Source organism: Heterodontus francisci, chromosome 2, assembly GCF_036365525.1.
Source record: "Heterodontus francisci isolate sHetFra1 chromosome 2, sHetFra1.hap1, whole genome shotgun sequence".
NCBI lineage: Eukaryota > Metazoa > Chordata > Chondrichthyes > Heterodontiformes > Heterodontidae > Heterodontus > Heterodontus francisci.
Window position 1 is genome coordinate 11093101 of NC_090372.1, and position 26890 is coordinate 11119990.

Genomic DNA, 26890 nt, shown 5'->3' on the forward strand with positions numbered 1-26890 from the left:
CATGGATTTGTTAAGGATAGATCTTGTTTGACGAACTTGATCGATTTTTTGAAGAAGTCACAAGGAAGATTGATGAGGGTAGTGCAGTTGGTGTGGTCTATCATGGATTTTAGCAAGGCTTTTGACAAGGTCCCACATGGCAGACTGGTTAAAAGAATAAAATACCATGGGATCCATGGAAATGCAGCAAGATGGATACAAAATTGGCTCAGTGGCAGGAAACAAAGGGTAATTATTGACGGCTGTTTTTGCGACTGGAGGACTGTTTCCAGTGGCATTCCACAGGGTTCAGTATTGGGTCCCCTGCTTTTTGTGGTATACATTAACTATTTGGATGTAAATGTAGGGGGCATGATCAAGAGGTTTGCAGACGACACAAAGATTGGCCGTGCTGTAGATAGCAAGGATAGCTGTAGGCTGCAGGAAGATATTGATGGTCTGGTCAGATGGTTAGAAAAGTGGCAAATGGAATTCAACTTGGAGAAGTGTGAGGTGATGTATTTGCAGACGTCAAACAAGGCAAAGGAATACATGATTAATGGGAAAAAACTGAGAAGTTTAGAGGAAGTGAGAGACCTTGGAGTGAATGTCCACAGATCCCTGAAGGTAGCAGGACAGGTCGATAAGGTGGTTAAGAAGGCATATGGAATCCTTTCCTTTATTAGTCGAGGTAGAAAATATAAGAGCAGGCAAGTTATGCTGGAACTGTATAACTCATTGGTTAGACCACAACATGAGTACTGTGCAGTTGTAGTCACCTCATTACAGAAAGCATGTAATCGCACTGGGGGGGGAGGTACAGAGGAGATTTACGAGGATGTTGCCAGGATTGGAAAAATGCAGCTATGAGGAAAGATTGGATCGGCTGAGGTTGTTCTCCTTGGAACAGAGAAGGCAGAGGGGAGATCTGATTGAAATGTACAAAATGTTGAGGGGCCTGGACAGAGTGGAGGTGAAGGGTCTATTCACCTCAGCAGAAAGATCAGTGACGAGGGGGCATAGATTTAAAGTGATTGGTAGAAAAATTAGAGAGGAGCTGAGGAAAACGTTTTCACCCAGAGGGTGGTGGGGGTCTGGAACTCATTGCCTGAAAGGGTAGTTGAGGCAGAAACCCTCAACTCATTCAAAAAGTATCTGGATATGCTATGAGTGCCATAATCTGCAGGGCTACGGACCAAATGCTGGAAGTTGGGATTAGAATAGGTGGATCGTTTTGCACAGACATGATGGGCCAAGTGGCCTCTTTCTGTGCCTTAAACTTTCTATGATTCTATGTAGAGGTGACCGCATTGTCAGCAGCGAATACAGTATACTAAACTGAAGGAAGTACAAGTTAATTGCTGCTTCACCTGGAAGGACTGTTTGGGGCTTTGGATGGTGAGCAGAGAGGAGGTGAAAAGGCAGGTATTACATACCTGTGATTGCATGGGAAGGTGTCATGGGCAGGGGATGAGGTGTCTGGGGTGATGGAGAAGTGGACCAGGGTGTCGCAGAAGGAATGATCCCTTTGGAATGCTGACAAGGAAGGGGAAGGGAAGATGTGTTTGGTGGTGGCATCACACTGGACGTGGCAGAAATGGCAGAGGATGATTCTTTGGATGTGGAAGCTGGTGGGATGGAAAGTGAGGACAAGGGGAACCCTGTCACGGTTCTGGGAGGCAGGGGAAGGGGTGAGGGTAGAAGTGCGGGAAATAGGTCAGACATGGTTGAAGGCCCTGTCAACCACAGTGGGGGGGGGGAATCCTCAGTGAGGAAAAAGGAGACATATCAGAAGTGCTGTTGTGGAAGGCTGCATCATCAGAACAGATGTGTCAGAGCCGGAAAAACTTGGAGAATGGGATGGAGTTCTTACAGGAAACAGGGTGTGAGCAAGGTAGCATTGGGAGTCAGTGGGCTTATAATGAATATTAGTGGACAGCCTATCCCCAGAGATGGAGACAGAGAAGTGGAGGAAGGGAAGGGAAGTGTCGAAGATAGACCATGAGAGAAGGGTGGAAATTGGATGCAAAGTTGATGAAGTTTTCCAGTTCGGGGCAAATGCAGGAAGCGTCACAGATACAGTCAACAGTGTACTAGAAAAAGAGGTGAGGGAAGGGGTTTGAGTAGAACTGGAACAAGGAATGTTCGACATATCCCACAAAAAGACAGGCATAACTAGGACTCATGCGGGTATCCATAGCAACACCTTTTATTTGGAGGAAGTGAGTGGAGTTGAAGGAGAAGTTGCTCAATGTAAGAAAAAGTTCAGCCAGGCAGAGTAGGGTGGTGGTGGATGGAGACCGGTTGGGCCTATGTTCAAGGAAGAAGCGGAGAGCCCTCAGACCATCCTGGTGGGGGATGGAAGTGTAGAGAGATTGGATGTCCATAGTAGCACGCCTTCTTCTGAGTCAGAAGCTCGTGAGTTAATGCCCACTCCAGGGCATGTACATATCAGTCATAGAGTCATTTATCGCACAAAAATAGGCCATTTGGCCCATCGAGTCTGTGCAGGCTCTCTGTGGAGCCATCCAGTCAGTCCCACTACCTAGCTCAATCCCCTTAGCCCTGCAAGTTTATTTCCTTCAAATGTTCTTTTGAAATCATTGACTGTCTCCACTTCCACCACACTCATGAGCAGCAAGTTCCAGATCATTATAACTCACTAAGTAAAAAGTTCTTCCTCAAATTCTCCCTCCATGTTTTGCCCAAAACCTTCAACCTGTGTGCCCTAGTCCTTGTACCATCAGTTAATGGTAAGTGTTTTTCCTTATCTAACTTATCTAAGCCTGTCATAATCTTGTACACCTCTACAAAATCTCCCCTCAATCTCCTTTGCTCCAAGGAGAACAACCCCTGCTTTTCCAACCTAACCTGTAACTCAAATCCCCCATCCCTGGAACCATTCTGGTAAATCTCCTCTGCACCCTCTCAAGGACCCTCACATCCTTCCTAAGTGTGGTGACCGGAATGGGACTCAATACTCTAGTTGGGGCCTAACCAGAGTTTTAAAAAGGTTCAACATAATTCGCCACCCTGCTTTCACATTCATATTTCTGTCCTCTGCCTGCTGCAGTATTCAAGTGAAGCTCAATGCAATCTCGAGGAACAACACCTTATCTTCCGATTAGACACTTTACAGCCTTCTTGGCTCAATATTAAGTTCAACAACTTCAGACCATTACTGCCATTTTGATCGGCATATGGTAAAAAAAAGTCTTAAAACTTGTTTTTCATGTTTTTGCTTTCAGACGGAGCTGTTCATTATTCTGCCATTAACAGTCTCTCTGGACAAATTCTTTGTCTTTTACTACGGCTATTACTACCCCACCTCTCACTTGCTCAAAGCCTATTACATTTCTAATCTTTGCCAGTTCTGATGAAAGGTCACAGACCTGAAACAACTCTGTTTCTCTCTCCAGATACTGCCAGACCTGCTGTGTATTTCCAACACTTGTTTTTTTTTCCAATTTCCAGCATCCAGTGTTTTGCTTTTATTTCAGCATAACTTCCCTGCTTTTGTGCCTATGCCTCTATTTATGAAACCCAAGATCCCATAGGCTTTACTAACCAACTCTCTCATTATGTACCGCCATCTTCAAAGTTTGATGCAAATGTACTCAGGTCCCTCTGTTCCTGCACAGGCTTTAGAACTGTGCCATTAATTATATATTGCCTCTCCCTATTCCTCCTGCCAAAATGCATCACCTCACACTTGTCAGTAATAAATTCTATCTGCTGCCTGTCTGCCCACTGCTAGCCTATCTGTATCCTGTTGCAGGCAGTTCATGTCATCCTCACTGTCTACCACACCTCCAAGTTTGGTTTCATTGGCAATTATTGAAATTCTACTCTGTACTCCAAGATCCAAATAATTTATATATATCAAAAAAGCAGTGGTCCTATCACTGATCCCCGGGGAACACCACTGTCTACCATCCTCCAGTCTGAAAAACCATTCACCATGATTCACTATTTTCTGTCCTTAAGCCAATATTTATCCAATTAGACACTGGCCCTCCTGTTCCATGATCCTCAGTTTTACTAACCAGCCTTTTATGCGGTACTTTATCAAATGCTTTCTCAACATCCATATCAACAACATCCACCACGTTCCCTTCATCAAACTTCTCCGTTACTTCATCAAAAAGTTCAATTTGATTAGTCAAGCCTGAGCTGTCTTCCACAAATATGTGCTGGCTTTCCTTAATTAACTCAAACTTCTCACAAGTGCCTGTTGATTTTTTCCCTGATCGTTATTTCTGAAACCTTACCGACCACTGATGTTAAATTAACTGGCCTGTAGTTACTAAGACTGTCCTTTAGAGCATGGCTACCCGACCCGAACCCGACGGGACCCGACAACATGTATCGGGTTCGGGTCGAGTCGCTCTTCCGGGTCCGACATTCGAGCTCGGGTCGGGTCGGACTGGGTCAGACACACTCTATCACCATGGCTCCAATCTTAATGTACTTTTTAAGCAAACTTTCAAGTCCAGTTACAGTTTTGGATGCTTATCTGCACAAGCTTAAAAAGTGAAAAACGGAAGCTAGGTTAACTGAACATTCCGGTGGTCGGGTCGGGCGTGGGAAAAAAATGAAAGGACTCGGGCCAGTCAGGCTCGGATCGGGTTTCATTTGCAGACCCGAGCAGGCCTTTATTGTCCTTATACTCTTTCTTGAATAAGGGGGTCACATTTATAACTAGTCAGTACTCTGGCACCTCCCCCATATCGAGGGAAAATTGAAAGATTATGGCAAGCCTTTTCACTATCTCCACCTCAACCTGGGATACAAGCCATCCAGATCAGGTGACTTATCTACTCTCAGCATAGTCAGCCTTTCCAGTACCTCCTACAAAGTAGGAGGTGGTGTAGGCCATTTGGTCCCTCGAGCCTGCTCCACAATTTGATAAGATCATGGCTGCTGTGAATGAGGCCCCAACTCCACTTTCCTGTCTGCGCACCATAACACTATTGTCTATTGTAAAATATGTTTTTAAGGACTTATAGCTGAATTATGGACATTGATTCATCTGGAAGCTTGAAGAGATGCTGAAATTTGTGTTTTTTTTTTAAAAAGGTCACCAGAAGGTTCCTAGACTTGGCTTGTAAACAAGCCCTTACTGGAAGGCACCTGTTTGCAGATAAAATACCAGTAGGCAGCTTGTTATTTTGACTTGGAGAAGATGTTTACATAAAAGTGACAGGTCAAGATTTATAGGGGTCAGGAGGTTTCATTCCTGTTGCATTGTTTTGGTTTCGCTTTGGACAGTGCATTAGAGTGTAAACTGTTTGGAAGACAGTTGGTGTTTGCCTGCCAAGGTAACCAAGCTCATCTCTTTCTCTCTCTTGGAAAGAAACATATCCAGTGTGTCAGTCTCCTCTTTCCTCCTGTATTTGAAGAAACCCTGAGTATCCAATGTGTGGGAACTGAAACCCCTGTTGCCGCATTTCTTTTGTAAGGCCTAACTGAAACCTCTGTTGCTGCATTTCTTGGAAAGCCTATCCAAACTACTCTTCAACAATTCCTAGAAAGAATTGTACTAGAAAGATCCCAGTGATAGCCATCTATACACATTTGGGATACCAAACCAAAACAAAGGACATCTTTCCATATAAAAACAAAGAAACAAAGAAAATTACAGCACAGGAACAGGCCCTTCGCCCTCCAAGCCTGCGCTGATCCAGATCCTCTATCTAAACATGACGCCTATTTTCTAAGGGTCTGTATCTCTTTACTTCCTGCCCATTCATGTATCTGTCTAGATACATCTTAAAAGACGCTATCGTGCCTGCGTCTACCACCTCCGCTGGCAACGCGTTCCAGGCACCCACCACCCTCTGCGTAAAGAACTTTCCATGCATATCCCCCCTAAACTTTTCCCCTTTCACTCGTGACCCCTTGTAATTGAATCCCCCACTCTGGGAAAAAGCTTCTTGCTATCCAACCTGTCTATACCTCTCATGATTTTGTACACCTCAATCAGGTCCCCCCTCAACCTCTGTCTTTCTAATGAAAATAATCCTAATCTACTCAACCTCTCTTCATAGCTAGTGCCCTCCATACCAGGCAACATCCTGGTGAACCTCCTCTGCACCCTCTCCAAAGCATCCACATCCTTTAGGTAATGTGGCGACCAGAACTGCACGCAGTATTCCAAATGTGGCCGAACCAAAGTCTTATACAACTGTAACATGACCTGCCAACTCTTGTACTCAATACCCCGTCCGATGAAGGAAAGCATGCTGTATGCCTTCTTGACCACTCTATTGACCTGCGTTGCCACCTTCAGGGAACAATGGACCTGAACACCCAAATCTCTCTGTACATCAATTTTCCCCAGGACTTTTCCATTTACTGTATAGTTCACTCTTGAATTGGATCTTCCAAAATGCATCACCTCGCATTTACCCTGATTGAACTCCATCTGCCATTTCTCTGCCCAACTCTCCAGTCTATCTATATTCTGCTGTATTCTCTGACAGTCCCCTTCACTATCTGCTACTCCACCAATCTTAGTGTCGTCTGCAAACTTGCTAATCAGACCACCTATACTTTCCTCCAAATCATATCTTTTCTTTTTTCTTCAAGAATTAGCAAGTATTTCACCCAAGTATTTTTTTTTGGTCTGTTTTTTTTTGAAAGAGCTCTAAAACAAAAATCCCATTTTTTTTCCGGTTAACCTGCGTGTGTGTGTGGGCACGCATGTGAGGGGCTAAGGTAAAAAAGGAGCTTTAATATTTCAGTGTGTGTGTTTATACTTTACTTCATTACTGGTTAGGACTTGTTTAATAAATAACAAAATTATCAGTCTATTATAAAAGAAACCTGGTTGGTATTTTATTCTGGGATAAAAATAGAGTCTATGATTGTATCAGTAAATGGGGAAAAATTAAATATATGTTGTCACCCGTGGAGAAGTAGAACTAGTAAAAACAGTGCACTCCTCCCACCTTGGTCGTAATACTATCAAGAATCTATCTAACTCAGCCTTGAATATATACAATGAACCAGCCTCTACTGCTCTCTGAGGAAGCTGATTCCACAGACTTATGACCCTCAGAGAGAAAAAAATTTCTTATCTCCGTCTTAAATGGGAGATCCCTTATTTTTAAACTGTTTCCTCTGGTTCTCGTCTTGCCCATAAGTGGAAACATCTTTCCAGCATCCATCCTGTCAAGTCCTCTCAGGATCTTATATGTTTCAATAGGATCACCTCATTCTTCTAAATTCCAATGTGTATAGGCCCAACCTGCTCAACCTTTCCTCATAAGATAACCATTTCATCCCAGGAATCAGTTGAATGAACCTTCTCTGAACTGCTTCTAATGAAATTTTATCCGTTTTAAGTCTTCTTTGGCTTCCTTGTCTCGAGAGACAATGGGTAAGCGCCTGGAGGTGGTCAGTGGTTTGTGAAGCAGCGCCTGGAGTGGCTATAAAGGCCAATTCTAGAGTGACAGACTCTTCCACAGGTGCTGCAGATAAAATTGGTTGTCGGGGCTGTTACAGTTGGCTCTCCCCTTGCGCTTCTGTATTTTTTCCTGCCAACTGCTAAGTCTCTTCGACTCGCCACTCTTTAGCCCCGCCTTTATGGCTGTCCGTCAGCTCTGGCGATCACTGGCTACTGACTCCCATGACTTGTGATCAATGTCACAGGACTTCATGTCGCATTTGCAGACGGCCGGTGGGTCTGATACCAGTGACGAGACCAAAACTGTACACGGTACTCCAGATGTGGTCTCACTAAGGCTCTGTACAGCTGTAGCAAAACTTCCCTAGTTTTATATTCTATTCCCTTGCAATAAACGACAGTATACCATTTGCCTTCCCAATCACTTGCTGTACCTGCAAACCAACTTTTTGTGATTAAAGCACCAGGACACCCAGATCTCTCTGTATTGCAGAGTTCTGCAGTCTATCCCCACTTAAATAATATTCTGCTTTTCCATTTTCCTGCAAAAGTAGACAAATTCGAATTTTCCCACGTTATACTTCATCTGTCAAATTTTTGCCCACCCACTTAATCTATCTATATCCCTTTGTAGACTCTTTCTGTCCTTGTGGCAACTTACTGTCCTACCTATCTTTGTGTCATCTGCAAATCTAGCTACCATACATTCAGTCCTTTCATCCAAGTCACTGATGTAGATTGTAAATAGTTGAGGCTTCAGCACTGATCCCTGTGGCACACCACTAGTCACATCCTGCCAACTCGAAAATGGCCCAGTTATCCCAACTCTCTGTTAGTTAATCAATCCTCTATCCATGCTAATGTTACCCCCTACACCATGAACTCTTATTTTGTGTCGTAACCATTGATATGACACCTTCTCCCACTGCCTTTTGGAAAATCAAATAAACCACAACTACAGGTTCCCCTTTATCCATGTTGATTGTTACTTCCTCAAATAACGCTAATAAATTAGTCAAACATGATTTCCTCCCTCTCAATTTTTACCCTATTCATTGCCTCAACTCTCTCCGCTTCTACTGATATTTTGTCAGATTCTTCTTCCTTAATAAACACTGATACAAAGTACTCATTAGGTATTCTGGCTTTGCCCTGTGCCTCTAATCATATATTACCCTCTTTGTCCCCAATAGGCCCTACTCTACATCTTAATACCTGCTTACTATTTACATGCGGTTGGAAGATTTTTGGGTTCCCTTTTATGTTAATTTCCATTCTCCTTTCATATTCTCTCTGCCATTCTTATTTTCCTCTTGACCTCCCCTCTCAACTCCTGGCCTCATTCTCAGTTGAAGAATTCACCTGACATGCATCACCCTCTCTTTATTGTTCATCATAATCTCTATCTCCCTCAACATCCAAGTAGCCCTGGTTTTGGTTCCCCTACCTTTCACCCTTGTTGGAATGTACCTCACTTGTTCCTGCAGCATCTCTTCCTTAAAGGTAAACTATTGTTCTGTTACAGTTTTTCCTGTCAGTCTTTGGTTCCATTTTACCCTGACTACATTCCTTCTCATCTCAATGAAATTAGCCCTCTTCCAATCTAGATGTTCCACCTTATAGCGTTCCTTGCTTTTCTGCATTACTAGTCTAAACCTTATGATACGATGATCACTCTTAATCAAGTGCGAAGTGCTCCCCCATAGACACTTGGTTCACGTGGCCCACCTCATTTCCCAGCACCAGATCCTGCAATGCCTTTCTAGTTGGATCGAAAACGTACTGATCAAGGAAGTTCTCCTGAACACATTTCAGAAATTCCTCCCCTTCCTTTCACTTTACTCCAAAATTATCCCACTCAATATTTGGGTAATTAAAGTCCCCCAATATCACCACTCTGTAGTTCTTTCAATCTCTGTGATTTCCCTATCTCTCCTCTATCTCTCTCTCACTATTTGGAGACCTATTTAATACCTCTGGTAGTGTAATCATACCCTTTTTGCTTCTCAACTCTAACCAAATGGATTCTGTCCTTGCCCCCTCAATGACATCCCCTCTTTCCAACACTACAATGTCTGCCCTAATCAGCACTGCCAACCCACTCCCTTTTTCCTCACTTTAATGTGAAAGATCCTATGGCAATACTCAAAGAAAAGCACAGAGGGAGGAGCAGCTGAACCCCAGGCTTTTAAGGTAAGTATATAGGTTAAGTGTCTATATTTCGCTTTTTGCGTGTTCACTATTTTTAGTATCTGCTCAGAGATTAAGGAGCGTAAGAGTAAAGGAGAAAAGTTAAAAACACCTAAAGTGGTGTCAGCACAAGGGAAGGAGCTGATTGGTCAGTAGTTGAAAACGGTTTTCATTTTAGTCTTGTTTATTTCTGTTAATTTAATTAATAGTCTAATCAAGATATGACACAGCACCTCAGTTCCAAAGTATGCACATCCTGTGGCATTTGGGAAATGCAGACATATCCCGTGTCCTGGACAACCACACGTGCAGGAAGTGGTATCAGCTGTAGGAGCTCGAGCTCCAGGATTCAGAGCTTGTGCAGCAGTTGGCGACACTGCAGTGCATCCTGTGGGCCGCACATTTCAAGAGGTAGTCATCCCACAACTTAAGAGCAAGCAGGCAATCAAGCAGGACCAGGCAGTTAATACACAAGTCCTTTGAGTGCATCTCGCTCTCCAACCAGTATTCAATTCTGAATACCGGTAAGAGTGATGGTTCCTCTGACAAGTGCAGCCACAGCCAAGTTTACAGCACCACAGGTGACTCGGCTGTACAATGGGGGGCAAGCAGGAAGATTGGGAAAGCAATAGAGATAGGAGATTTAATAGTTAGGGAAACAGACAGGCATTTCTGCTGCCACAGATGTGATTCCACGCTGGTATGTTGCCTCCCTGGTGCCAGGGTCAAGATGTCAGAACGGCTACAGAGCACTCTGAGGGGGGAGGGTGAATGGTCCATATCTGCACCAACAACATGGGTAGAAAGAGTGATGAGGTTCAGCAGGCATATTTCAGGGAGCTAGGAAGGAAGCTAACAAGCAAGACTTCAAAGGTAATAATCTCTGGATTACTCCTGGTACCACACGCCAGTGAGTGCAGAAATAGAAGAATAGAGAAAATGAATGCATGGCTGGAGTGATGGTGAAGGAGCGAGGGTTTTAGATTCCTGGGACATTGGGACTACTTCTAGGGGAGCAAGAGCGTCTAGAGACCGGACTGGTTATACCTCAACAGAGCTGGGACCAATGTCCTCATGGGGGGTGATTTGTTATGCTGTTGGGAAGCGTTTAAACTAACTTGGCAGGGGGATGGGAACCAGTACGTAATGTGAGAAATTACATTTATTGTGCATGTATATGAATACACAAAGGGTGCAGGCGCCGATAACTACACGGAAATATGATGTCATGGTGACAACAGAGATCTGGCTCAAAAAAAGGACAGGACTGGGTACGAAATATTCCTGGATACAAGGTGTTCAACAAAGAAAGGGAAGGAAAGAAAGGTGGAGGAATGGCAATATTCATTTTGGCAAATATTACAATGCTGGAGAGAGAGGATGTCCTGGACTGGTCAAGGACAGAATCTATTTGGTTAAGAAACAAAAAGAGAGGTACCATTACACTACTGGGTGTATTCTATAGGCCACAAACTTGTGGGAAGATATAGAGGAGCAAATCTGCACAGAAATTACAGAGATACAAAAATATAAAGCAGTGATAATGGGGGACTTAAATTATCCCAATATAGACTAGGATAGTAATAGTGTAAATCTTCTTCTCCCCACTGCTCTCACATGCGTTCAAGTCTTCATAAGAAGGAATTTTCCTCCACACAAGATCAGGTGGCAGGTTGTTCAGCCTTGCCCATCTAAGAGCGAAGACCAAAGTACGGAAAGTCCTCATCAGGGAACTCCTCTTTGCTGACGATGCTGCATTAACATCTCACACTGAAGAGTGTCTGCAGAGACTCATCGACAGGATTGCGGCTGCCTGCACCGAATTTGGCCTAACCATCAGCCTCAAGAAAACGAACATCATGGGACAGGACGTCAGAAATGCCCCATCCATAAATATCGGCGCCCACACTCTGGAAGTGGTTCAAGAGTTCACCTACCTAGGCTCAACTATCACCAGTAACCAGTCTCTCGATGCAGAATTCAACAAGCGCATGGGAAAGGCTTCCTCTGCTATGTCCAGACTGGCCAAGAGAGTGTGGGAAAATGGCACACTGACACAGAACACAAAAGTCCAAGTGTATCAAGCCTGTGTCCTCAGTACCTTGCTCTACGGCAGCGAGGCCTGGACAACGTACGTCAGCCAAGAACGACGTCTGAATTCATTCCAGCTTCAGAGAATCCTTGGCATCAGGTGGCAGGACCGTATCTCCAACACAGAAGTCCTCGAAGCGGCCAACATCCCCAGCATATACACCCTACTAAGCCTGAGATGGCTTGGCCATGTGAGCCGCATGGAAGATGGCAGGATTCCCAAAGACACATAGTACAGCGAGCTCGTCACTGGTATCAGACCCACCGGCCGTCCTTGTCTCCGCTTTAAAGACGTCTGCAAACGCGACATGAAGTCCTGTGACATTGATCACAAGTCGTGGGAGACAGTTGCCAGCGATCGCCAGAGCTGGCGGGCAACCATAAAGGCGGGGCTAAAGTGTGGCGAGTCGAAGAGACTTAGCAGTTGGCAGGAAAAAAGACAGAAGCGCAACTGTCTAACAGCCCCGACAACCAATTTTATCTACAGCACCTGTGGAAGAGCCTGTCACTCTAGAATTGGCCTTTATAGCCACTCCAGGCGCTGCTTCACAAACCACTGACCACCTCCAGGGGCTTACCCATTGTCTCTCGAGACAAGGAGGCCAAAGAGAGAAAGTGCAGAGAGGGAAGAGTTTCTGAATGTGTTCAGGAGAATTTTCCAGATCAGTATGTTTCTGGTCCAATGAGGAAGGAGACATTGCTAGATCTGGTTCTGGGGAATGAGATGGGTCAAGTGGATCAAGTGTTAGTAGCGAAACTTTTAAGAAACAGTGATTATAGTATCATAAGGATTAGATTAGCTGTGGAAAAAGATGAGTAGCAATCCAGAGTAAAAATACTTAATTGGAAGAGGGCCAATTTCAGTGGGTTGAGAACGGACCTGTCCCGGGTAAACTGGAATGAAAGATTGGCAGGTAAAACTGTAACAGAACACTGGTTGCCTTTAAAGAGGAGATGGTTTGGGTACAGTCAAGGTACTTTTGCACGAGGGGGAAAGGTAGGGCAACCAAAGCCAGAGTTCTCTGGATGACAAAAGAGATAAAGAGTAAGATGAAGCAGAAAGAGGGTATGCATGACAGATGTCATGTTGATAATACAAGTGAGAACCAGGCTGAATATAGAAAGTTCAGAGGGGAAGTGAAAAAGGAAATAAGAGAAGCAAAGGGAGGGTATAAAAAATGACTGACAGCAGACATAAGAAAGAATCCAGATGTCCTCTATTGGCGCATATATATCTATATATATATATATATATATATATATATATATATATAGGCATATAGACTACAGATTCAAGATGGCTCCTGGGCAGTCAGCTCTCTGGGAACTCCTCACTGTGCATGTCTATCCATGGCCATCTGCTGCCATCCATTGCCCTTTTCCCACCACCCACAACACCCCCTCCACCCCCCCCCCACCACAAATCCTCTCTTCTGCTGTTTAAGTTCCCCTGATTCTAACAGAGAGTGCATTTTAGTCCAAAGTTCAAGTTATCTGTTAGCAAAAATGGCCTCAGTCTGATGGTTCAAATCCCATCCCTTGACCTTAACTTGTAGTTCTGGTAAAGATCGGGATAGATTAGATTAGATTAGATTAGAGATACAGCACTGAAACAGGCCCTTCGGCCCACCGAGTCTGTGCCGAACATCAACCACCCATCTATACTAATCCTACACTAATCCCATATTCCTACCAAACATCCCCACCTGTCCCTATATTTCCCTACCACCTACCTATACTAGTGACAATTTATAATGGCCAATTTACCTATCAACCTGCAAGTCTTTTGGCTTGTGGGAGGAAACCGGAGCACCCGGAGAAAACCCACGCAGACACAGGGAGAACTTGCAAACTCCACACAGGCAGTACCCAGAATTGAACCCGGGTCGCTGGAGCTGTGAGGCTGCAGTGCTAACCACTGCGCCACTGTGCCGCCCAGATAAGATCTGGCTGTGGATTTTCTCTCAAATCTAGTTTCAAATTCCTGGCTTCACTGCACATCAAGACCACATTACTGCACTGGACTACATTAGAAAAAACACAAGACTCTGCTTTTGTCTATAATCTGCCGCTAGTTTTTGATCTGTGAGCTGTGGAAAAGATCTGGAAAAAACTGGATCTTCTTTCAAACTGGCTTCAAATTCCAGGACTTCTCTTGATATCAAGACGACGTTTCGGCTCTGGACTATACTGGTTATACCGAAAGACCCAAATTCTGTCTCTGATTTCCTGCTCTTTTCCAACATTTAAAGTAACTTTGATCCGTTTACTGCCTCTTCCCCACCACTGCTTTGATTGAGAAACCTCAGTCTGTGACTGGCCACTGGCTATACTGGTTTTTCAGCTTCAGTCTGAATATCACCCACCTGGGCTGAAGAAACTGCTGCTTCTGTATTTTATGGAGTCCTCCAACTTAGCCATCAACTTTTTATCCTGCAACTGACTCTATACACCTCCTCTATCTTCATTCCTATGAAAATACTTCCATCATGAAAATACGTCCTCCAATACTCTACCCTCAAAGAGTTTCACCTGTCGCCAAACCCAGCCAACAGCTTGTTGATGCTCCATGCTGATTCCACCCTACCTATCAGTATTCCATCATGGGACCTCCGACTTTAACTCTAGACTCCTTCCTATTATCTCCATCTATTGCCTATTTCGCATTTATCATCATGTTTTTGTGTACCCTAATCTTTATTTAACTAGACCTAAGTAACTTGAGCTCTCCGAGTCTACTTGCATGCACATTTTAACTACCGCTCTAGACCCAAGCCCCTCAATCTATTTCCACTTTTGCTCTTCCTCGTAAACTTCTTTTCTCTTTACCCCTCTTCTTTTGTCATGCCTCCTTTTCCTTCTCCCCTCTCAGGTACTCTGCACTCCCAATTCACTACCCCAACCCTCCTCAACCTTCCTGCTCTCTTGCTGCTGTCCCAGGCTTGACTCCCTATTAGATAAACCTACAGCTTCCCTCTGTGCCTCTCTTGGCATCCTCCAATGGACTCATCAAGGCAGTCCGGCGCTAGCTCATTATGAGCAGCCACCCCAATTGCCCCATCCCACTCTCCTGCCTTCCTGCCCAGTGCACCCACTGGGGGTTAATCTTGCCAAGCCACCCCACTCTACGCATCACCCTCTAGAACTCCATTTCTCTGACTTTGGCAGAATCTTCTTCCTGCTAAAGACAAATGCAAAAATCCATTTGGTACTTAGCCATGCCCTCTGCCCGCACGTGTAGAACCCTTTTTGGTCCTTCATCAGCCCCACCCTTCTTCTTACTATCCTTTTATTATTTATAACAACAACTTATATAGCGCCTTTAACGTAATAAAACGTCCCAAGGTACTTCACAGGAGCATTTCAAATAAAATATGACTCCGAGCCACAAAAAGAGATTTTAGTTCAAAAACTTGGTCAAACAGGTAGGTTTTAAGGAGTGTTTTAAAGGAAGAAAGGCAAGAGAGCAAGGTAGCAATAAGGGCAATGATAATGGGAACGTGGCAGGAAGGGACAGAGCATACAAACTTAAGAGTACGCCAGCAGATAAGGCCAGAGTTCGCAAAAATAGTAAAAAGACAGAACCAAAGGCCCTGTATCTGAATGCCTGTAGCATTTGTAACAAAATGGATGAATTGTCAGTTCAAATAGAAATAAATATGCATGACCTGATAGCCATTACAAAGATGTGGCTACAAGGTGACCAAGGCTGGGACCTGAATATTCAAGGGTACTTGACATTTCGGAAGGACAGGAAACTAGGAAAAGGTGGTGGGGTAGCTCTGTTAATTAAGGATATTAGGACATATTAGCATGGATAGAGGATTGGCTAGCTAACAGGAAGCAGAGAATAGGGATAAATGGGTCATTTTCTGGTTGGCAAGATGTGACTAGTGGAGTGCCACAGGGATCAGTGCTGGGGCTCTCAACTATTTACAATCTATGTAAATGTCTTGGATGAAGGGACCGAATGTATGGTTGCTAAATTTGCTGATGACACCAAGATAGGTGGGAGAGTAAGTTGTGAGGAGGATATAAAGAGTCTACAAAGTGATTTAGATAGGTTAAGTGAGTGGGCAAAATTCTGGCAGATGGAGTATAATGTGGGAAAGTGTGAACTTGTCCATTTTGGTAGGAAGAATAGAAAAGTTGTATATTATTTAAATGAAGAGAGATTGCAGAACTCTGTGGTACAGATGGATCTGGGTGTCCTGGTACATTGTTATATAGCACAGAAACAGGCGCTTCAGCCCACCGTGTCTGTGCCGGCCATCAAGCACCTAACTATTCTAATCCCATTTTCCAGCACTCGGCCCGTAGCCTTGTATGCTATGGCATTTCAAGTGCTCATCTAAATACTTCTTAAATGAATCACAAAGTTAGTTTGCAGGTGCAGCAAGTGATTAGGAAGGCAAATGGAATATTGTAATTTATTGCAAGGGGAATGGAATATAAAAGTAAGGATGTCTTGCTACAGTTGTCCAGGATGTTGGTGAGATCACATCTGGAGTACTGTGTATAGTTTTGGTCCCATTACTTCAGAAAGGTATAACTGCATTAGAAGCAGTTCACAGAAGGTTCAATCAACTGATTCCTGGGATGAAGGAGTTCACTTATGAGGAAAGGTTGGACAAGTTGGGCCTGTACCCATTGGAGTTTAGAAAATTGAGAGGTGATCTTATTGAAACATATAAGATTTTGAGGGGATTTGACAGGGTGGATGCTGAGAGGATGTTACCCCTTATGAGAGAGACTCGAACCGGGGACGCAGTTTAAAAATAAGGGAACTCCCATTTAAGTCAGTGATGATGAGAAATTCTCTCTCAGAGAGTCTTTAGTCTGTGGAATTCGCTTGCTCAGAGAGTAGTGAAGGCAGGGTCATTGAATATTTTTAAGGCCGAGTTAAATAGATTCTTGATTGATAAGGGAGTCCTAGGGTGTAGCGGGTAGACAGAAAAGTAAAGTTGAGGCCACAATCAAATCAGTCATGATCTTATCAAATGGCGGAGCAGGCTCGAGGGGTCTAATAGCCTACTCCTGCTTCTAATTCATCCGTTCGCATATATATTCATATGGAGAGTCAGAGACGTATAGGTAGGGTATTCCAGAGCTTTGGGTCTAGGCAACTGAAGGCGCAGCCACCAATGGTGGAGCGATTAAAATCAGGGGTGCCTAACAGGCCAGAAATAGAGGCGTGCAGATATCTTGGAGGGTTGTGGGACTGCAGGAGATTAGAGATAGGGTGAGATGCGCAAGGCGAGGCCATGGAAGGATTTGAAAACAAGGATGAGAATAGTAAAATCAAGATGTGCTTGACCGAGAGCCAATGTAGGTCAGCGAGCACACGAGTGACAGGGGAATGGGACGAGTTAAGACACGGGCAGCAGAGTTTTGGATGACCTCAAGTTTACAGAGAGTAGAATGTGAGAGATCAGCCAAGAGTGCATTGGAATAATCAAGTCTAGAGGTAACGAAGGCATGAATGAGGGTTTCAGCAGCATATGAGCCGAGACAGGGGCGATGTGACACAATGTTACAGAAGTGGAAACAGGCGGTCTTAGCAATGGCATGAATATTAGGTCAGAAATTCATCTAGTGGTCAAATGTGACACCAAGGTTGCGAACAGACTGGCTTAATCTCAGGCTGTTGCCAGGGAGAGGGATGGAGTCGAGAGCTGGGGAATGGAGTTTTGAGCAGGGACCGACAACAATGGCTTCAGTCTGACAATTTGAAGAGACTTGCATTTATAAAGCATCTTTCACGTCCACCAGATGTCTGAAAGCACTTTACAGCCAATGAAGTACTTTTGAAGTGTAGCCACTGTTGTAATGTAGGAAACATGGCAGCAAATTTATGCACAGCAAGCTTCCACAAACAACAATGTGATAATGACCAAATAATCTGCTTTTGGGATGTTGATTGAGGGATAAATATTTGCCAACACACTTCGAAATAGTGCCATGACATCTTTTATGTCCACCTGCGAGGACAGACGGGGTCTCAGTTTAACATCTCATCCAAAAGAGAGCACCTCCAACAGTGTAGCAATCCCTCAGTATTGCATGGGAGCATCAGCCTTGATTTTCTTTTGTGCTCAGGTCCTGGAGTGGGACTTGAATCTAGAACTATCGGACTCAGAGGCTAGATTGCTAGCAACTGAGTCACTGCTGACGATGCAAAGTCAGATGTTAAATACTGAAAATTCAGTTTTTTTAAGCACCAATTCCAATTTTTCTATGCAATAACATTGCTTGATCTAAATTACTAGATAAGAGAGCAAATCATGTTTAATTAACTTGCTTGAGTTTTTTTGATGAGATAACAGAGAGAGTTGATGAGGGTAATGAGAGTTGATGATGGGCAGCACAGTGGCGCAGTGGTTAGCACCACAGCCTCACAGCTCCAGCGACCTGGGTTCAGTTCTGGGTACTGCCTGTGTGGAGTTTGCAAGTTCTCCCTGTGTCTGCGTGGGTTTCCGCTGGGTGCTCCGGTTTCCTCCCACAGCCAAAGACTTGCAGGTTGACAGGTAAATTGGCCATTGTAAATTGCCCCTAGTGTAGGTAGGTGGAAGGAGAATGGTGGGGATGTGGTAGAGAATATGGGGTTAATGTAGGATTAGTATAAATGAGTGGTTGTTGGTCGGCACAGACTCGGTGGGCCGAAGGGCCTGGTTTAGTGCTGTATCTCTAAATTTAAAAAAATTTAAAAGTAATAATGCAGTTGATATGCTGTACATGGACTTCTGAAAGGCATTTGATAAAGTGCCACATAACAGGCTTGTCAGCAAGGTTAGAGCCCATGGAATAAATGGAACAGTAGCAGCATGGATACAAAATTTGCTGAATGACAGGAAACAGAGAGTAGTGGTGAATGGTTGTTTGTCAGATTGGAGGAAGGTACATAGTGGGTTTCCCCATGGGTCGGTGTTAGGACCCCTGCTTTTCTTGATACATATTTATGACCTAGACTTGGGTGTACAGGGCACAATTCCAAAATTTGCAGATGACAGAACTTGGAAGTATTGTGAACTGTGAGAAGGATAGTGATAAAGTTCAAGAGGACATAGACAGGCTGGTGGAATAGGCGGACAAGTGGCAGATGAAAATTTAATGAGAAGTGTGAATCAATTCATTTTGGTAGGAAGAACAAGGAGAGGCAATATAAATTAAGGGGAACAATTCAAAAGGGGGTGCAGGAGCAGAGGGACCTGGGGATATATGTGTACAGATCATTGAAGGTTGCAGAACAGGTTGGGAAAGCAGTTAATAAAGCATATGGAATCCTGGACTTTATGTATAGTGGCATAGAGTAGAAGAACAAGGAAGCTATGATAAAGCTGTATAAAACACTGGTTCGGCCTCAACTGGATTACTGTGTGCAATTCTGAGCACCACACTTTGGGAGAGATGTGAAGGCATTAGAGAGGGTGCAAAAAAGATTCACGACAATGAAGCTTCTCCTCCCTGGAACCAGATACGAGTTTAGGTTGGAGATGCAGGGGCTGTACTCCTTGGAGAAGAGAAGATTAAGAGGAGATTTGATAGAGGTGTTCAAAATCATGAGGGGTTTGGACAGAGCAGATAGGGATAAACTGTTCCCATTGGCAGATGGATCCAGAATCAGAGGACGCCGATTTAAGGTGATTGGCAAAAGAAGCAACAGCGTCAGGAGGAAAAATATTTTTACGCAACCAGTGGTTAGGATCTGAAATGCACTGCCTGAGTGCGTGGTGGAGGCAGATTCAATCAAGGCCTTCAAAAGAGAATTGGATAAATATCTGAAGAGAAAAAATTTGCAGGGCTACAGGAAAAAGGTGGGGGAGTTGAACGAATTCTCTTGCAGAGAGCTAGCACAGACCCGATGAGCCGAATTGCCTCCTTCTTGGCTGTAACCATTCTATGACTTTTTAAGTGGAAAAAATAACTTGGCATTTAGAACCAAAATGTTGTATTCATGAACAACATATAATGTTGCCAACTTGGGGCCAATGGAATGCAGGAAAATAACTTGTGTATAACCCATTCATTCAGGTTTCAAGTCTTCGAAACAACTTTAATTTGAAACAATTCACATAGGCCACCAAGAGATTTCAAATACAGTCTGCATGTGTATATCGCGTGTGCATGCTAGTGTGGGCATGTCGTATATCCGTAGACGTGAACCGTATTAGAGTTTAAGTAAGTTTAATAAATTTCACTTTTCTTCTTTAAACCAAAGAAAGCCTGTTTGTGCTCATTTATTTGCCTTATAATTGGAAAGCTGTGAACAATAATTCACAAAGGGGGAACTCAAAACACAATTTTAAAATTAAACCCTGTTACAATAAGACCAGGTAAAGACAGCAAAAGACCCCTAGACACATTTCTCACCTGGTCATAACATAGTGCTTAATTGGCTGTGAAGCATTTTGAAACATCTTGAGGTTGTGGCTGGAGGGATTTGAACAGGGAGTTTTGAGAAAGATGGGCATGGATCCTGGGAGACTATGATATAATAATCAACCTTAAAATGTGGAAAGAAGTTAGAGATAGGGCAGCAGTTGGGGTAAGGGCAACAATCTCGAAAGGGAGAAGTTGTTACTAGTTAACACTGTCTCTGGGCAAATGCTTTGTCTTTTACTACGGCTATTACTACTCCCTTTGCCTATTATTCCATGACATCTTTGTCACTTAACCTCTCATGCTCTCCGCCCTATCACAGACTTTCTCTTTTATTCCATCTTCCCCCCTCCCCCTTTCACTTGCTCAAAGCCTATTACATTTCTAACCTTTGCCAGTTCTGATGAAAGGTCACAGACCTGAAACATTAACTCTGTATCTCTCTCCACAGATACTGCCAGATCTGCTGTTTAATTCCAGCACTTTCAGTTTTTATTTCAGATTTCAGCATCCAGCATTTCGCTTTTATTATATAAGTTGTTACTAGTGTTGAAATACAAGGAGCCTAGAGAGGAACTTCAGTGGGGAGTGAATTGAGAGGGGAGGAATTGATCTCATGGATAAGATAAGATGGTAAGAATGTGGTGGGAAAGAAATTGCAGAAAGAGTGGTAATTAGAATTAGAGAGGGGAAGATCAGAAGTAAGAAGAGGAAGGAAAGGTCGTGACAGAAATTATAACCAATGGGTTCAATCTTTGAAACAAAGAAATCAATCAACTCTTCATACTTCATCCTGGAGATGAGGGTGGATGGGACAGCAGAAACGGTTGGAGGAACTGGTTATCGGAGGAAGATGGTGACGCCATCTTAATATTGCATATTTCTCTGAGTGTTTCATTATTTCCACCTTGAGCGTCCCCTCTAATATGTTATTGCCTGAGATGATCCTGGACTAGTAAGATTTGGATGAGGAGAGCAAGGCTTGATAAAACTTGACATGCTGAGCCAAATCTAGCAATGAATAACTCGACCTGTTATGTGCTGTCTGACATAAGTGAGCAAGAACTGAGGACTGTCTAAGGGGAAATGGCAGAGGTGGGAGACAAGTAATCTGGTGGGAACAAGGGTGCCAAAAGCAGAGATGAGGGAGCATTTGAGCAAGTTAACAGTGGCAGAGGTATTGTGATGGTGGAGGCCCACAGGAAAGGGAGTTGAAAGATGGAGAGTGAATTAGTGTAGAATCTGGGGAGAGTTTTCTCCAGGGTTAGATAAGAAGATATTCTTGTCAGTATATACCAGAATTTAACTTATATTTCCACTGCTTGTTCGGTTTCCCTGTTGTAATCACTTTTTTCACATTTTTTTTATTCCTTCATGGGATGTGGGTGTCGCTGGCTAGGACAGCATTTATTGCCCATCCCTAATTGCCCTGGAAAAGGTGGTGGTGAGTCGCCTTCTTGAACTGTTGCAGTCCATGCGGGGTAGGTACACCCACAGTGCTGTTAGTAAGGCAGTTCCAAGATTTTGACCCAGTAACAGTGAAGGAACAGCAATATAGTTCCAAGTCAGGTTGGTGTGTGGCTTGAAGGAGAACTTGCAGCTGGTGGTGTTCCAAGCAACTGCTGCTCTTGTCCTTCTAGGTGGTAGAGGTCGCGGGTTTGGAAAGTGCTGTCGAAGGAGCCTCGGTGCATTGCTGCAGTTCATCTTGTAGATGGTACACACTGCTGCCAATGTGTGTTGGTGGAGGGTTTTGCCACTCTAAGCCAACTCCTAAATCTATTCAAATCTATCCACATTTTGTCTGGTTGTTTCCAATCCACTTTGGTATCAGAGAGCTCTGTTTCTAGCTCCATTCCCAAATCATGTACACAATAAAAAAACTTCTCTTTTCTATAGTGCTTAATCAGGTCTCAGAATGCCAAGGTCTCAGGTGCTTTACAATGAATTACTTTGAAGTTCAGGAATTGCTATGTTGGCAAACATGAAAATTGATTTGCACATAGTAAGGTTCCACAAGCAGCAATTAAATGATTGGCCTGTTAATCTGTTTTTCATCATATTGTTTCAGGAATGCTGGCCAAAGCACCAAAATAAATCCTTGCTCTTCATATATCATGGGATTGTTAGTGTCCTTCTGGACAGCAGAAACAGACAGATGGAGTCCTCGTTTAACCACTCATCCCAGGACTTCACCTCCAACAATGCAGCATTTCATCCATGTTGCACTGGAGTTACATTATATTGGTGCTCAAATTGCTGAGTGAGGCTGAATCAATGAGGGTCTGACTCTGACAGGTGTGCTACCAGTACCCACTTAACCCAGCTGACATTGAAACAGCAATGGACTTGAGGCACTCGCTAGTCCCCTTCTTCTATATTGATGTAACTTCATGCACAATTACTTTATGTTTCCTCTAACTTAGCCAACTTCCAAACCACTTCACAAGCTTCCCTACTTAGTTCATCCAAGCACATCTGTCAGTCTCCAGGAAAAATTCACTAAAATCAAACTATTAGAGCAACCACTGAGTTCTTGATGCCCTATTTTTTCACAGAACTGCAATAAGTTCATCAAGCAAAATCTCCCCTTCATAAAGCCATGGTGACACCATCTCATTATGCCATATATCTCTGGATGCTTTACTATTTCTACCTTGAGGATGACCTCAAACATGTTACTTGTACAGATATTAGTCTCATTAGCCTTCAGCCCACTCCCAGTTTTTTTATGTCCCTTTTTATGGTTTGGTCTTACGGTTGCTCTTGTAAAGTTTTCAGGCACCACTTTAGTTGTCACTGATTCAATAAAGATATTTAAAAGGCCATCGTCAGCTTCACTTGCTACAGTCGCTGTGGGTTAGATACCTTATTGGCCAGATTTTCAAAGCCTGCTAAGTGTGGTACAAAGGTGAGTGCAATTTAAAGATCGTGTTCTCGGAGGTTGGCACTGGGACCTGCCGCCTCTGGAACACAATGCCATTTTTAAAAGGACGCCAATAGTGAGGGAACGGATTGGGTGCACACTTATATTCAGTTGCTTGTTGAGTTCATTAAAGAACTCAATAACAGGCTTGTCAGTAGCAAAGAGCAATTTTTAAAGGCTGGGAATGGGGAAAACACCATGGGAGAATAAGATAGGATTGTGAAGACGTGAGCAGTGTGCAGGGCGATTGGGGCTTCGAGAAGGGTTAATTAAATTAATTCAGAGGCAGCAAATAAAGCTTAGTTGCTTCAGATGTGTTTCAGTGTGGATAATGCTGCAGCTGGAAGAGTTTAATTGCACAGTGGAGAGTGGCAGGAAACCGGTGAGGGATGTGAGCCCACTGGCATCACAGGGGCAGGTGGGGTTGGCAGGGGAAGGCCCGTTGAAAGTACAAAACCCAGCTAAGGGAGTTTGGACAGGAACAGGCAACTTTGACATTGGACAGAGCAGCCAGGATGAGCTGCGGCAGATGCAACCTCCTGGACAGCAGGAAACCAGTAGAGCACAACTAGGGGCTGCAAGAGGACAAGGGAAATCCCTTGAAGAGGCAGAGGCACACAGACGAAACAACCAATGCCACCTGCTCAGCAGACCAACGGGCTTCTGAAGATGAGATTCCGGTACCTTGGTGGCACCCACCAATACCCTCCTGCAAGGGTCTCTGTCACTGTGGTGGTCTGCTATGCTCTCCATAACATGGCCCTCCAGAGAGGTGTGACCCTTGAGGACAGTGAGGCCCTAGAAGGAGACAGCCTATCGCGGGGAGGAGCAGGAAGAGAGATGAGGAGGAAAGGGGGATAACATTAAACAGAGAGGTACTTCTGCTGCACGGTGAGGAGGCCTCCTCCTGCCACCCTCTGGGAAGAGGACCTCCCTTCTCTCCTTCACAGTTTCCAACATTAGATCCGGGTGGGCATCGACAAAGCAAGGGTCTGCCTGTCCCTACTGACAGGCCTCCAGCTCCCCTGTGACATCTCACTTTCCTCGGGTGCTGTGGAAGGCAGATCTCTCCCTCAAGACAACCAGCAGCGTCAGAGATGGCTGCCGTGGAAGTTTACATAAGCCTCACATGATCTGACCCACTACCATTTTCAATCCCACTGGCTATAAGAGGACAGAAAACCTGTCTCCATAACAATTAAGGCTTTCCCACTTGAAAATTGCTATCTGAATCAGCGTCCCAGATGAGACAGGTTTCAGACCCAAAACCAGAGCAGGCACTTGATTCCCACCTCCATATTGAAAATACAGCCTTTTAGCGATCTCTTTAATTGCAACCATGCTTGATATTTCCTCATCATACCATGGATTGCTGTGTCTGTATTGGGAAGGGAGTGCTTGATTGTTAACATGAAAACTGACACAGGATAATTTTGGATAATTGTTATACTTTTGCTCACTCAATGTTGTTCCCCTGCTGGGATCCTTCAATGGTCCTATTATTTCCTTGACTACTAGTTGCTACAAGTATGTAACAACTGCCTTCTGCCTAACCAACAATTTACAAACAGCTACAATTTTCTACATTTCCCTATTCCTACAGGTTGTACTTGAGCAATCATGCTACAGACTAGCCTTAGCAATGCTATAGGAGATTTTATTTATTTATTTATTTAGAGATACAGCACTGAAACAGGCCCTTCAGCCCACTGAGTCTGTGCCAACCATCAACCACCCATTTATACTAATCCTACACTAATCCCATATTCCCGATCACCTACCTACACTAGGGCAATTTACAATGGCCAATTTACCTATCAACCTACAAGTCTTTGGCTGTGGGAGGAAACCGGAGCACCCGGCAAAAACCCACGCGGTCACAGGGATCCACTACAATTTATGAAAAGTCATTCACACTGCATTTTCTATTCCTGCAATAGTAATTCCATTTTCTACTTCATTGCTTCTGACCAGTTTCCTATAGCACATACACACAAATTTAGCGTGAAGCAGATGCTAAACGTGTCAACTGAAGATTGACCAAGGACTGAACAGTCTCTGAAACAAAGCATAGTGAGACGCCCACCTCCGGTGCCTCATGCTTCACCTTGGTGTCAAGTCATGCCCTGAGTCCAAGGTCAGGAGGCATTTAAACTGTAACTGTAGCATCAGAAGTAAAATTATTTTACACTAATACTACAGTAATGTCACAGCATGCCCTTTACTTTCCTATATTTGTCACTGTTCTCCTCATATATTTGCCCTATAGTTCCCTCCTTTCTCTGCTACCTTTCCTATCAAGTGTATAGTTAGTCTAAACAGCCTGTAATACATTATTGAAAGTATTCATTACTCCTTCTCCATTCTACCAATGTGATCCAGTCCAGCCTCTTGATTTTTCACTCATCACTCCAACATTCCTCTTTCTAAAGTTGAGACTCTTGCTGTACTCTGCCCATTGCATGTTTTACTTTAAGCTCAACGATATGTGATTGCTGTTTCGGCCACATTATCCCACCACCATGTAGACATCTCAACCATTTGAGTCACGTAACAGTTGAGAGTCATGCCCAGGAGCACAGCATCATTATTTTTATTACTTTTACTCCCATCATAATATATAGTGATACAGTTTACTTTTTGAATTAAACATCCTGCAGAGATTTACTTAGTATCACCAGCAGGGGGCATTCAAATTGCAAGTAAATTAAATCTGAATGGTTTCAGTAGGATCTGCCATTTAAAGAATCCCTTCCAAGAACTGATAATCATGAAGCATGAAACAGATGCTTTCTATTCTTGAATTGAAGCATGCCATACTTACATATCCCAATTTGGAGCTGCACGCAGCTGCTGGGTTAACAGTGGGAACTGGAAAGAAAGATACAACAGGTTTTTTAATATATTCATATGGGGATCTACCTCCTCAACAGTGTTTAAACTGTTGAAATATACACGAATATAGATTGCTTGCAACAATATTTGCCCATTGGTATTTACGATGGTCAGAAGCCAAACATGAGGCTACAATGTAGCTTTTAATGTGACCTAAAATGTGTATAATTCCACATTGATTTAAATATTACTTTTATTTATTAGAACCTACATATAACATTTTCAGCAGTTGCACACACAATTACTCTCCACTTCCAACTCGGCAACACTTTCAGAAAATGAATTAATATGCTACAACTAACCAACAGCCATCCAAAACATAAAAGTTGAATTCAGGCCATAGAAATAAATATGAACATTTCTTAGTTCTAAAAAAAAAGGACACACCAGCTAAGTAGCAATGCTTTTATGAAAAATAATTCACAAAGAAACATTGACCAAATAAATTTTACTTTATTTAGAGAGGTAAAAGAACTCTGCATAAATTTTGTCACAATGGTTTAAAATGAAGGTGACAAAATTATGTATTTTGATGCAAGTGATATCATTGCATTGTATATTTATAAATACAAAAACCTTTGCAGGACAAGTTTCCTGAGGTGATCCAGTGACTCTAATATTCAAATGAATATCTCCATTCTGGATATGGCAATAAATACTTAGGGACAAATATGACATCAAGGTTGCATGCAGTCTGGCTTTGGTTATAATCTTCCAAAACTCCTTACATCCTGGAAGGGTCCCAGCAGATTGGAAAATAACAAATGTAACAACTTCATTCAAGAAAAGAGGGAAACAGAAAGCAGGAAATGATAGGCCAGTTAGCCTAACATCTGTCAGAGGGAAATTACTAGAATCCATTCTTAAGCAGGTTATAGCAGGATACTTAGAAAATCATAACAGGGTCAGACAGAGTCAATATGGTTTTGTGAAAGGGAAATCATGTTTAACTAATTTATTAGAGTTCTTCGAGGAAGTAAACAAGCAAGGTAGATGAAGGGTAACTTGTAGATGTGTACTTG

At 43.4% G+C, this 26890-nt stretch overlaps 1 protein-coding gene across 9 annotated transcripts in view; it reads right to left on the bottom strand.

Annotated features, from left to right (window-relative positions):
• ulk4 (unc-51 like kinase 4) overlaps positions 1 to 26890 on the bottom strand; it is a 448354-nt gene that overhangs the window by 360175 nt on the left and 61289 nt on the right. For all 9 annotated transcript variants that reach the window (XM_068054427.1, XM_068054423.1, XM_068054428.1 and 6 more), the window contains one exon: positions 25798 to 25844. In XM_068054427.1, the coding sequence (XP_067910528.1) occupies positions 25798 to 25844 (47 nt within the window). The remainder of the gene's footprint in view (positions 1 to 25797; positions 25845 to 26890) is intronic.